The 13,854-nt window shown below is 33.6% G+C and overlaps 1 protein-coding gene across 5 annotated transcripts in view; it reads right to left on the bottom strand.

The window, feature by feature from the left end:
• LOC106179819 (focadhesin) overlaps window positions 1-13,854 on the bottom strand; it is a 77,090-nt gene that overhangs the window by 13,104 nt on the left and 50,132 nt on the right. For all 5 annotated transcript variants that reach the window (XM_086999896.1, XM_086999897.1, XM_086999892.1 and 2 more), the window contains 10 exons: window positions 12,828-13,020; window positions 11,035-11,247; window positions 10,700-10,787; window positions 6,952-7,130; window positions 5,647-5,919; window positions 4,934-5,038; window positions 3,825-4,054; window positions 781-907; window positions 486-544; window positions 163-238 (listed from right to left, as the gene is read on the bottom strand). In XM_086999896.1, the coding sequence (XP_086856022.1) occupies window positions 163-238; window positions 486-544; window positions 781-907; window positions 3,825-4,054; window positions 4,934-5,038; window positions 5,647-5,919; window positions 6,952-7,130; window positions 10,700-10,787; window positions 11,035-11,247; window positions 12,828-13,020 (1,543 nt within the window). The remainder of the gene's footprint in view (window positions 1-162; window positions 239-485; window positions 545-780; window positions 908-3,824; window positions 4,055-4,933; window positions 5,039-5,646; window positions 5,920-6,951; window positions 7,131-10,699; window positions 10,788-11,034; window positions 11,248-12,827; window positions 13,021-13,854) is intronic.

The raw sequence follows: 13,854 nt of genomic DNA, 5'->3' as shown, positions 1-13,854 counted from the left end.
AAAATGCACATATCCAAATGGAGACTTTTAGTGGATTTCAAAACAGACATAAGATTAAATATTTGTACACAATCACCCGACAAAAATAAATTGATATTCAAGTTAAAAAGAAAAAATTTTCTTTCGTAATTCATTAGTGTCCCCTGGGCTGGGATATCTCACCTGATATTCAGGTGTGTCAACTTCTAACTGTGGAACCAGAGAGAAGAGGTCACACAGCTTGTAGAGAACCAAGGGTCTGAAAATAATAATGTACACAACTGCACAGTCTTTTATTTACTGAATGTTGTATTATATATAAGCTTGACAAATACATCAATACCTTCTTTTTGACACTAGTAGAAACTGAAAGCACCTTGCATGTACAGATTATTTGAATTGTTTGTGTTGTAAGCCAGGCTAATTATTCAACAGATGAACTTAAATAAAAAATACATAGACTAAGTCTAGCTATAACCATCATATGGCATGCTGTTTAAATTTACCTTTTATCATTGGCCAACTTTGAAGACAAAACATTCCAAACTGTTCTTATATCAGTGACCTGCAACCAAAAAGGTTATTATATGAACATGTGAACTACTCTCTCTTTTCTAATTTGTACTTTTTTCAGGATTTAGTCATTTCAGAAGCACTCATAAAAAAACTTAATGAGACCAAGCCAAATAACTTTTCAAAACTTCTGAATCAAAAATATTACGTAATTTTGATGAACATTTTTAGAGGAGGGGAAAATCATTAAATAACATTATTTTACTTTATAGAAGAATTACCGTATACCTCAGCTTCACACAGCGCGTACAGCCCTTCCAGTGCCAGGCCAGCAGGGACAGCATCGCCCTCTGTAGAGCAGCTAGTTAACAGCTGGGACAGTACTGGGAGGAGATCTGCCCCATGATGGTCTGGTCTGAAAGATACAGCAATAACTTGAAAACTTCGAATACCTCACTTTATCTTATATTTTATTTTTGTTAAAAGATTTATCATTTTCAGTCAAAGATAACAGTTTATGCTCTGTGAGAAAGCAAATGGGCTTTCAAAACTCAGAAAAAAAATTAAGTGCTACTTGTGAAATGTTTTTTTGGGAGAGTTAAGAATTTTTGTTGTTCGCACTGAGTTGTTATGTGCACACATAATGTATATCTTCATGTACTGAACACCAGTTATCTGTGATATTTCTGTAAGAATTTGTTTAGCATCATTTTGAATTATGAATAATTAAAATAACAACAAACAAAAAACACAACAGAAGACAAAACTCCTCCACCTCCCTCATCAAAACACATAAATAGCAGTAAAAATATATTCAAATTAAAATAAAGTCCACCTTTCAGTAAAGTTTTCAAAATTTGAAAAATATAAGGTTGTTATTGATTTCGAAATTTACAGCATTAAGATATTTTTGGCCTATTTATAAAAAAAGATGAATTTCACAAAAAAATTTGATTAATGTTATTTCAAAGAAATTATGAGTGTGCTCTCTTAGTTATTTCACTTTTTAAAACTATACCAAATCATGTGTTTAAACATGTGTTGTCAAAACTGTCTGAAAGCAGTGCACTGCCATACGAACCTGTCAGACATTTTATTCAGTTTGACAGTCAGACCTTCTTAGACAAGAATTGAAAATAATCATGAATGAAGGACAGGCAGTTCTACCAAAAGGCATTATCTATGGACCTATCATTTTACCCATATTTCTCAAGACAATTTTTAATTTGATTAATGTTTGACAGCGATTAATTTCTATCCAGCTGATGTATAACAGCTTACGTTAAGTCTACTTTTACATCAAGAAATTGATCAAACATCTATTTAATGCAGTATTCATTTCAAAATGAGAAAATGCTTACAAAAGAAAATAAAGAAGGAGAAATCGTGACAATATGATAGCTTGACAGGTATAAAGTCTGTATGCTTTTTTTTGCATTAAGATTGATGAACACATATACAGTAACAAAACACCTAACGATTTTTGTCATTATCATTAATATGAAAATTATGTTATTTTTACCATGAACATCAATTGACCTGCCAGATTCAAGAAGCATATACAGGCTTTACCATGCTGGTGGCTGGCATAATAGAACTCTCCCAGGCCAAAGTGGATTAGAGTATTCAGAAGGCCATGGCAGTTGATAAATTGAATTATTTCCTTGTCCTCACAGGTTAAAATTCCACCCAGAGGCCAAACAAACAATTGAAATACATGCAACCTATCAATAACAATCTCATCAAAATTTACTGTTTCAGAAATAATTCAAAAACACTCAGTTCTGTTTAATGGATTTTGGACAAATAGCATCAATAATTGTCACGGTGCCCATATTCAATCATCTGCTATTAATAGAGGGAACATTCCCTATTTCCACCATGTCCCCAGTAGATATTAATGACAGACAGATCGAAAATTCATATACTGAGATTCAACATGCAAAATAACCATCAGCACTTTTGCATCCAAAAAATATGAAAAAGAGTGTGTGAAACAAAACACAAACAATGATTGCTTATTTATAATTCATTCACTTGGTTATAAAATGGCCAATTTATTTAAAATTACATAGTGATATAGTTCTCTTAATGAAGCAATAGATGTATAAGGCCAGGACATGCAATCTGTTTCAAGTAATGAATTTACTGTTACTATAATAGCACACTCATTACAACCTGCACTGTCTCCACATTGTTTGAAAGAAAAGAAAAAGAAAACACTTAAAAGCAGCTGAAGAATAAGGCGAATAGGCGATATGTCAACTATCAAAGAGCATAAGTGAATCAACCACGTGCAGATTCCAAACGTATGATGAAAGAAAAATAAATCACATACTTGATACTCATTTATGGATGACGTAAGTTTCAACTGGATCTGAACTAATTGGCACTGGTGTCATGAGACATTACGTGCAGTTTCCTTTAGAAGTACATAACAAAATGTCAGATCTCATATCATACAGCATTTATGCATATCAGTCTCCAGTATATGGGATCCAATTTTTTTTTTAATTAGTTACTTGTGAACAAAATAAAAGCAGGCTTTTTTTTCCTGGAAAATTCTCAAACAGCATTTTCAGTAAATTTGGCCTATTCTAAATTATCTATTTTAGGCCTACCTCTCCAGGTCAAATTTTAATAAGCAAGTGAAAAAAAAAAGAGTAACATTTTTATTACCCCCTTAAGCTTTATCCCAGTCAGGTCAGGCAGATGATTGAAACAGACATATTTTTCAATCATAAAAATTATCACAGTTTACAGTTGCAGAAATGTCCTTCTAATGGATTTTTTTGGCTTAATAGCATTAATAACTGTCAGGGTGGTCAAGGGATGATTTGTCACTTTCTGTACTGGCTGAACTAGGATTTTGTGAAGAAGAAGAATGCATTTAATTAGTCTATCTGTAAATAAATATTAATTAAATAATAAATAAAAATCCAGAAGGCTAAATGAGGGGGAGGGAAGAGAAGGGGTTATTGTCACAGTCCTGTGTGAAAGTTTTGCATATTTTCTTCCCAACAAATTTATGTATGAAATGGAAAGGATAAGATCAATAAGCTAAAGCAATAGTGATTCTTTTATCCTTTGCAAATTAAAACTTCAAACTTAAAGTGAAGCAAAATATTAAAATAAAAAACATACCTTTTATAATGATATATTTTTGCAGGTAAACAAAGTTAATAACAAAAATAGCAATTTGAAAGTAATGACACACTCCTCATAACTCATTAAACATCCCAATATCAAATGGAAGAATAGGAAAAAATCCCATTGACTACTTTGCATGACAAATGCCATAACCACCAAATTGAATTCAATCTGCCTACTACCTTTCCCGGCAGACATCTTTTATAGCAGCTGCTTTGCTGATAATCAGTTCGTTCTGTCCCGTCTCTCTGGACATTGTCCCCTGGTCGTCATCAGTGAGCAGAGCTTGAAGATAGGGAAAACATCTGGGCTGAATCTGCCAAAGGTTGGTCATCAAGCAAATGGAGGTGGGCTTTAGCTGTGGGGTATTGCTGAGTACCTGCAAGGTTTTCAGTACTGCGGGGACACACAGCTAAAAAGCAATAGAAGTGTGAGAGTTTATACACCAAAGACTGACAAACTACCTGGGAGAAATAAATGGAAAATTATCACATGCTAGATTTTTGCATTCAACATTAGTTTCAAAACAATTTCCTTTCAAAAAGGAGGGGAAGTCCTCTGAAACATGAAGAATAAAGCAAAAAGCAGATAAATACAGAGCCTTTTTTTTTGGTTTCATTTTCTTAAAGCTTTGCAGGAAACCTCCCATCGGGGATTCCATTCAACTTTCATTTCTTCATCTAATGCAAGATATTCAGAGAGCATCTTGAATTTCTTCATCTAATGCAAGATGCTCTCTGAATAATTCACACCATCAGCTAGATTTAACACTTTTTAAGATTTTTTCAAAATTCTCAGAAGAGGAGGGGGCAGAGGAGAGGTGCCCCATCCATTGTAGTTTGAATAATGTACGTAGACAGACACTCAAATTGAATTAAAGAGTTCATAATCAAGATTTTTTTGGGAGTAAAATCACTTTCTCAAATCTAAAATGCATTAGATAATAGTGGAAATGTTAGCCATCCTAGTGAGCTTTAGATGGGAGCAAAAACATGGGCTGCATTCGCAACCAGTTGATCTGAGGACTAACTAGTCCACTTTTTAAATTCGGCACGACCCACTTAAAGTAATGCTAAGATTAATTTGCTCTGACCCTGCTGGGACTGCCAGCTTGGGAGACAGAAATCCATTGTCCATTGCATGTCATATTTGATTCAAGGACTAACTAGTCTGGGGATCAAATGGTTCTGAACATGGCCATTGCTTACTTTGCCTTGAATATAAATGCCATAACACAATTACAAAAGCTGGGTGTATAATAGGCCGCCATCATAATCAGGGTGTCACTTACTTTATGAGTCGTCACATTTGGTATGGCATTTAAAACACTCATGGTCACCACGGGACTCTTTTCTTTTCCCAGACAATACAATAAAACGGGCAGCATATCAGGAGCCTGAAGAAGAAAATTGGAATGGCATGTACTAGTATTCAATGAGTGGTCCCTAAATCAATCCAATTCAATGTCGCAATTATCTTTTTCTTTCTGATTTTGCTGTAATTCTAGCCTTCCCTCATAACAGATGTGATGAGAACTGATGAGGAATAATGAATGTCGCTTTTAGCCATTTCTACTGTTACTGTTTGAATGTGTGCATGCATGCATGTGTTTTAAAGCCAAGAAGTTAATTTAGAACTAAGATTGCGCTTTAATTTGCAATAAAACCTTGGGTTCAGCTAGCAAGCTGTCCACCCCTCTTAGGCCATACAGCTTGTTAAAATTCTCAGATTTAGCATGTTGCTCATTCCATTATTTGGATGGCCTTTTTCAAAATCCTGATTAAACCCCCAAATAAAACAATTTTGATATTTTGTTGTACTTATCATAAAACATACTATCTTACCAAGATTAACAAGATAACTATTAAAATAAAAACAAAACTGGAAGCTCAGAGCTACAAGCTGGGTACTTTCACCAGTTATGACAATTACATTACTTTTTAAAATAACAATTCCCATTGATAATGTACATTTACTGTTTAAAGTTGATATGTACATCCTCACTTGTGTATGGTCCTTTTTTGCAATAGTGACCAAAGTTGCCAAAGCCTTGACTTTAATACCAGTCTCAATTTGTGGGCTCATCAAAATTGCTCCCACCAACCAAGTTGTAGACTTTGCGACTTTCCTTCCCATGTTGAAAGAGCTGGTGTTTTCTATCCAGAGATCTAGGGAAGGGTTATTATAGAGATGTGCTGCTTGAGACAAAAACATCTGGTTGATATAATAATCTGGTGTCAACCCCAAAGATGGCAGAGACACTGTCTCAAAATTTGTCTGAAATAAATAAAAAGGAAAAAAAGTGTAGATATGTAGCGTATCTGTGATGAAAAGATCAAAATAAGCACAGGCCTCTAAAGCTAGTTAAAGAAAATGGAATAAAAAGAAAAAAAACTAAATTACAGTTGCAGAAGCATTCAGTTTTAATCTCACTTCATAGTTTTGTGAGTGACTAGAAATAAGTCTTGAAGAAGTAAATCATTAAAAAAGTGAGGTGTACGAAAGGTGTTAGTAATTACCGTAGTTTTTACGAAATAGACTTTTATTGCAACCCTCCCACTCTCCTGTAATTCCTTTATTCCCTGATTAAAGCATCAGCATTAAGAGTAGTAGGCAGGAAAATTGAGGGGTAACGTAGGCTGTTTGATTGCAAATGGCCTAAATCAAAACCTCCGTTAGATGGGGTTTGTACTCTAAAATTTTCCATTCTTGTTAAGACCATCCTGGGGACTGACTATATATATATATACAATACTTAAAAATTATCTGTTCCTGATAAGACTGTCTCTGAGCGCTATGTGTACTAGAGCACAATCAATTACATCATTAACCAAGGGCTAGGATATTTTGATGGTGATTTGAAAAACGAAAGCATATAGTCTACATTTAATCAAATTCAAATCACTCTCCTTACTAAAGCAAAAGACACTACCCCAGCAGTGCCAGCCATCTTAAGTTAACTTCAAAAAGTTGTCTAAGGGGCCACTCCTACATGAAAGGAAGACCGCTTAATCCTATAATGGTCTCTCTTCCTCTCACAGACCTCTCCATGCGTCGTCCCTGCAGGGGCACAGTAATTAAATCTCAGCTCCATTCAACCAGGCATGTGGGGAGGCGTGTGAGAGACCATTACAGGATTCAGCGGTCTTCCTTTCATGTAGGGTCTGCCATGTTTGATCCTTGGATCAGTTGTTACTCGGATCTTCTATTTTGAATGGCCCCTAACTGAAAAGCTTACAGGTATAAGAATACATTTTTATATTTACTTCCTATCACAGGCATAGCCTCTTTTTTCTACAAACCATGTACCTTTCCCTGCTCATTGCACTTTTCCAGCCACTCCAGTAGTTGACCAGTCAGATGCAGGACCTCAGTGGACTTTCTGATGGACAAAGAGGTCCAGGTGGCCAAGACTTGAACCAGAGGAATGACCAGCATACCACTGACCAAAGGTGGTAGATTATAGCCACTGGTCAGCACATGGACCCCTGGGAAATACAGATGAAGAAATGGAATATATGAGTTATAAAAAAAAAAAATAAAATAATAATAATAATAATAATAATAATAATAATAATAATAATAATGATGATGATGATGATGATGATGATGATGATGATGATGATGATGATGATGATGATGATGATGATGATGATGATCCTGAGTTTGTGAATGTATTTTTCTGTTTGTTTTATATAAATATCATTTGTAAATTAACATTCCTTTGGATTACTGATGCTGTATTGAAATGGTGAGATAAAATGTAAAGTTGTAATCATTTATAACCATTTTTAAATAATAAAAATAAAAAAAAAAAGACATAGCCAAAAATAGCAACTAAATACATGACTGAAGGGCCTTAAGCATCATATATACAAGAAATTAATGCATTATTCATATTGAATATACAGACACAGAAGGCCAGAGTTTACAATGAGATCATCAACAAATCAAATATTTGACTACACCTTGTTTTCTTAGAATATTTCTAATTCTGTATTTCTTTCTTAGAAAAACATGCAAACATGAAGACCCCCAGATGTTCTTGCACCATTTATAAAATAATGCATTTCTGCTCATTATGAGCAACTAATCACAAGACTTACCCTGAGACAGATTTAATTACAATCAAATCCCCCGATAAAACTATAATTAAAGACATGAAGATGAAACAAAGGCTAAAACTGAACAACAGCACTCTTTTGACTGATATTCTTTTTTCAGTGCTGGTATGCAAATTTTCTGATCACTAATTGCAATCTAATTCTTCATAAGATCATTCCTAATCATGTCATTTTCATATAATAATTCTTTTAGAAAGATTAACTCATTTTTGAGCACAAGGCTTAAAGATTTTTAATCAGTACTTATCAGTGCTGTGTGTGTGTGTGTGTGTGTGTGTGTGTGTGTGTGTGTGTGTGTGTGTGTGTGTGTGTGTGTGTGAGTGTTCTGCATGCATATCAAAGGAAATCCTCTAATAAAAAACTTTGAGTTAAAGTACACGCCTTATTCTATGGCTGCTTCAACAATGCAACCCATATAATTTTTAACCTACTTATACGTAACCTTTGACTTGATAATGAAGCAAATGTACAACTCTACAAAACAATTCTATATTTATTCCTTCAAAAATACATGTATTTCCTGCTTCTGTGTACCAGATATAGGAGCATCTGCCACAGCATTGTGCCCAAGTTTCCACTAAGTCTGCACTGTACAATAAACATAAACATAATACAGAACCATTCATGTGTATTGCAATCTAAATTCACACCCACCACAACCACAAATTGAGGCTTTTAGCTACTCCATCAATTTACCTTTTTGTAGGCTGTAGTTTTTCATCCACTTAGTGTGATGTATCAGCATCAATTTGTTTGACAATAATCACTTAAGCAGAATGGTGGCATGTTTGTTTAGGAAGGTTAAAGCCATTAGACCCAAACTGACAGGAAAATGATAACCAACATAACTAGTCAATATACATATGTGTTAAATGAATTTCAGAGAAAAGTTTTAAAATGATAATAAAGTTTTGCTCAGTAACCAACATAACTAGTTAATATACATATACATATATATACATATGTGTAAAGTGAATTTCAGAGAAAAGTTTTAATTTTTAATCTCTAAGGCTTCTGAGAAATTGTGTTGACCTCCAATGAGTAGTGTTTCACTTTAAAATAGAAGTATGCCAATTTCAGAGAATAGTTTTAAAATGATAATGAAGTTTTGCTCATTAACCAACATAACTAGTCAATATATGATATGTGTTAAGTGAATTTCAGAGAATAGTTTTAAGATGATAATAAAGTTTTGCTCAGTAACCAACATAACTAGTCAATATACATATGTGTTAAGTGAATTTCAGAGAATAGTTTTAAGATGATAATAAAGTTTTGCTTGGTTACCAACATAACTAGTCAATATATGATATGTGTTAAGTGAATTTCAGAGAAAAGTTTTAAGATGAAAATAAAGTTTTGCTCAGTAACCAACATAACTAGTCAATATACATATGTGTTAAGTGAATTTCAGAGAATAGTTTTAAGATGATAATAAAGTTTTGCTTGGTTACCAACATAACTAGTCAATATATGATATGTGTTAAGTGAATTTCAGAGAATAGTTTTAAGATGAAAATAAAGTTTTGCTCAGTAACCAACATAACTAGTCAATATACATATGTGTTAAGTGAATTTCAGAGAATAGTTTTAAGATGATAATGAAGTTTTGCTCGGTAACCAACATAACTAGTCAATATATGATATGTGTTAAGTGAATTTCAGAGAATAGTTTTAAGATGATAATAAAGTTTTGCTTGGTTACCAACATAACTAGTCAATATATATATGTGTTAAGTGAATTTCAGAGAAGAGTTTTAAGATAATAATAAAGTTTTGCTCGGTAACCAACATAACTAGTTAATATACATATATTTGTGTTAAGTGAATTTCAGAGAATAGTTTTAATTGTTTTTTAGTTGAATTATGTTGAATTAAGATGGCCAGTGTTTCACTTTAAAATAGATGTGATGTGAATAGAAGTGTGCCAACATTAATGCACCAATAATCCATAACAGTCATGTCCTCAATTAAAAATGTTACAGTATAACATTGTATTCAAAATTAAATTCAAACTGTTTTCATCAATAACAAAAAATACAGACATAAATAAAAAGAATAAAACATTCTAAGGAACTAAGTGCTAAATCCCATGTGTCTAACATGAACATTTCAATTACGATAATGGCACCAGTATTTTAAGTGTTATTTTTGCCAATCAAAGAAAACTGCATTTCTTCAGCACAGTTGCCTTTATTTTTAATCTCTAAAAGATGTTACCTTTTACGAAAAAGACAATTAATGACAAATAATAAGATTTGTTTGTTATCTCCTCTTCAACAAAGAAACGCAAGCAAACAGAACATAAAAGATGAGATATTTACATACAATTACTGAGAGGATTTTTCTGAGTCTATTCTCCTTCTTGCTACAGAAATCGATCCATTACAATGAAACATAAATCTAACAAGATTACGGCCTTATTTCCTTTTTAAACCAATATCAAATAGTAGCCAAGGAAATAACTACAAATGGCATATTCTGCTGACTTCCTTTGAAAAACAATGCATTTTCGTTCTGTGATAGATAGGTAACTGAGTCAGAATATAGTTACACAATTCATTATGAAAGAATTTATGTAAAGACTGTCTGGATGGAGCCAGATAACTTTTTGAACCAGTCCAGAGGATTAAATGGCATTTTCAATTCAACCTATATCTAAAAGAATAGGATTAAAACAACATTTGACAATTATCTCGAGGATTGAAAGCAACCCCACTGAAACCTGCATGGCCCTTGACATGAGGGTGATATACTATGTGCCTGGGTGGAAGATATAAATCCAATAGTGGCATTTTGATTTAACTAATTGTGTTAGCAAGGGATACTTCTGATGATACAAATACTTTTTTGCACTTCATTCCAACTGAAGTATGTTTAAATTTCATTATTAATTTTTTTCTTTATTCCTACCAAATTTTGTCCATACATACCTAATTTTAGCACCTCAGCAATATACAGTTGAGGAGTACTTCCAATAAGAGAGAACAAAGCAAGCACCACTCCAGTGTTATGGAACACCTGAAAGAAAAATTGGTTATGACACTGGATAAAGGACAATAACTAGACTATTTTTATGGTAAACAGAATATAGTTTATGATATTAAACCATTGCTTCTTTGATATTATTTTAATAAAAGCAAAATCCAATAAACAACTGTGTTGAGTTACCAAAATCAATCCTAAGCAAAAAATAAATAAATAATAATAAAAATAATAAATAAATAAAAATAAAAAAAAACATCTAATGTGAGCTGTGGCATTCTACCTCAGGGTGTCTCTGAACAACTCTTATCAGTAGCCGAAGACATGCTGAGACGTCCAGTCCAGATGTTATGAGATGGCCACACAAAGTGACCAGGTGGGAGGTGACCACTGGCAGGACACTCTGGACAACAGTGGGCGGAGCATTTGTATCTATGTGCCAGGCCAAGGTGGTCAGATATTCCAGTGTTTCTTCTTGTTGGGAGAGAGGGTATATCTGGGAAACAAATGGTCAAGATTCAAGATTCCAATCATACTGGACAGCTTCTAAGGGTACATTCAGAACAGTGGACCAACAGAACTGTGGATCAAATATGGCCAACTCACTTGAATGCTTGTTGCATAATCTCTGCAGGAATCTATTCAGTGTCTAATTGGGAATGAAGCGGCAAGCTTTTTAGTGGGTCATCATACTTGATCCTTGGATCTCTTGATCCACTGTTCTGAATGCGCTTTAAGACCCTAAATTTTAAAATGGTATCTTAAATATATCTTCTTCAACAAAAAGGCTAACATTTAGCATTTGAAAAATATAGGGCCCCGGTTATCTATTATTGTATCCGTTTAAATAATGAGCAATTTTCTTTATGGAAATGGTGGAAAGAAAGGGGATTATTACTGGCAGAGCCAATGGGTGGTGTTTGTACATTTCAATTTTGAACTTTTGTAAGTACTATCATCCACAAAAGACTGCCTGAGAAAAAGTAATGCTATTTTATAAAACAAAAACAAGATTTAGCTGGTATGCTAAAATATCAACATCAAATACATTCTAGAGATATTTTTGAAAAAATAAAACAAGCTTTAAATGATACCAAGCAGTAGTGTTGGTATCAATATGATCCTTAATGAAGAAACACAAAATATGGCGTTAGGTAAGAAAATGCCTTTCTGAACCATCTAATTATCCCAATCAACTGATCAAATGAGGACATTTACACATATAAAGTCTCACTGTTAAGCAGATAATTACTGCATAAAAACCAATCCCAATTAAGATGGTCACCTGATATCTGCCATTTCTCATCTAAGAAAGCTTAAGTTACCGCAAATTGTTCCAATTACTACTTTTAAGCAAACTAGTTATTTACCTACACAGATAACGATGGCTGGCACACATAAAAGTATTAAACAAAGAAAATCCATGAAACAGATACAATGTCCCTTGATATGAGTAATTATAAATGAAAGAAAAAAAGAAAAAAAATATTTCCCAAAATTCTAACAATTTTCACCTCAAGGTATGACCTGTATTAAAAAAGTACTATTAACTGTCTTTTCACTATTCACAAGCACTTGATCATATATTTAAGTTGTTATCAATCGAACACAGCACGTTATATCCTATACCAATGCTGTGAGCAACAATGCAACAGAAATTCAACGGGTATAAAAAAAGAGGATGAAAACCATCCCATTCAGACGTATTCAAGCTATAAGTAATACAAAATCTGACAAAATGTTAGTTATGAGTATGAACAAAAGATTTTGTGGTATTGAATTGAATTTTAGTAAAATAAAAGGATTCTGTATCAACTATAATTTACAATGAGCAACAATCATGACAGGAATTTTTTGTCAACAGGGGAGTGTGGGGGGGGGGGGACCTCAGGGGATTTTAGGAAAGTGAAATCAGTGGAATCAGCTCAATTTTCTGAAATCCTTCCTGGAGCAGCTAGGGGGTAATTAAGCCGAGTGCACAGGAAAGTTAAGCTGATTCCACTTACAAAACGCATCCGTTAATCAAAAATGGCAATTAATGTCTGAAGTCAGAAGTTACGGAAACATTACCCTCACCAGAAGACATGGCACAATATCCCTGAGAAACAGGTACAGATGTATTGCATCTTCTTCTGCCAGCTGTCCACACACGTGTAACAGAGTGGTCAACAGTCTGGACTTCCACTGACCGCTCCTCTCACTGACCGTAGGGGAGAGGAAAACATGCTTGAAGAATGGTACGAGTAAGGTTAATCCATTCTGCCTTATGCTAAAATAAAAATAATTATGAATTGACTTTTATTCTGAATAAAATATTCACACATATCTTATATGTATATCAAAATGCTGTTACTTTCTTGTCTATGCCTTAAACTTTTAGCAAGTAAGATAAGCCCACTTCATAAAACAGTTTAAAATAATTTATCGTGTTTACCTTTTAACAATGAAAGAGTAACAATCTTATTTCATCATATCTATTTACAATTTGTGTAATTGGACTCCTCATTACTTTATTTCCCAATTTTCAAAAAAATTAATACTTCTACAGATATGTATTTTACATGGTTTTGAAATGTCTATGAATGAGATATCCAATTCCCTGTAATCTCAAGTTATAACAGTATATTTAACCTTCTAGTGGTTTGTGTCTGATAAAGATCAAGGCTTGTTATTTGTGTTATTTCATAAAATTCAAAGCATCCAATGACCTTTTAGATAACAAAAGACAACAGAGTAGAAATGAAAAAATTCAGGTATAATCCTCTGATCAACCCTTGATTAACCCTTGTGTATTTATCTAAAAATTAAACTTAAGCACACACTAATCAGAAGTACAAGCCCCATCGTTTGCTTTCCTTGAATAATGCCATCCTGCCAAACAATACTTTGTCATGTGCTGGTAGATGAAATATTTAAACATAAACACTAAAGGCAAATGACAGAGGACCTAATTAAGAAATCTAAATACCACTAATGTGGTTCAAAATCTCTCTCAGAGTGGCAACAATGAATTCACTCAACTATGGAAGCTGTTCACGTCTGTACACATCCATTAAAGCAGGGCAGTGTTGACTGTAGTGAGACAGTGGCAGGAGACAGAGAA

Source organism: Lingula anatina, chromosome 1 (genome assembly GCF_051362555.1).
Source record: "Lingula anatina isolate TDL-2025a chromosome 1, LinAna3.0, whole genome shotgun sequence".
Lineage (NCBI taxonomy): Eukaryota > Metazoa > Brachiopoda > Lingulata > Lingulida > Lingulidae > Lingula > Lingula anatina.
This window is presented reverse-complemented; position numbering and strand designations above follow the sequence as displayed.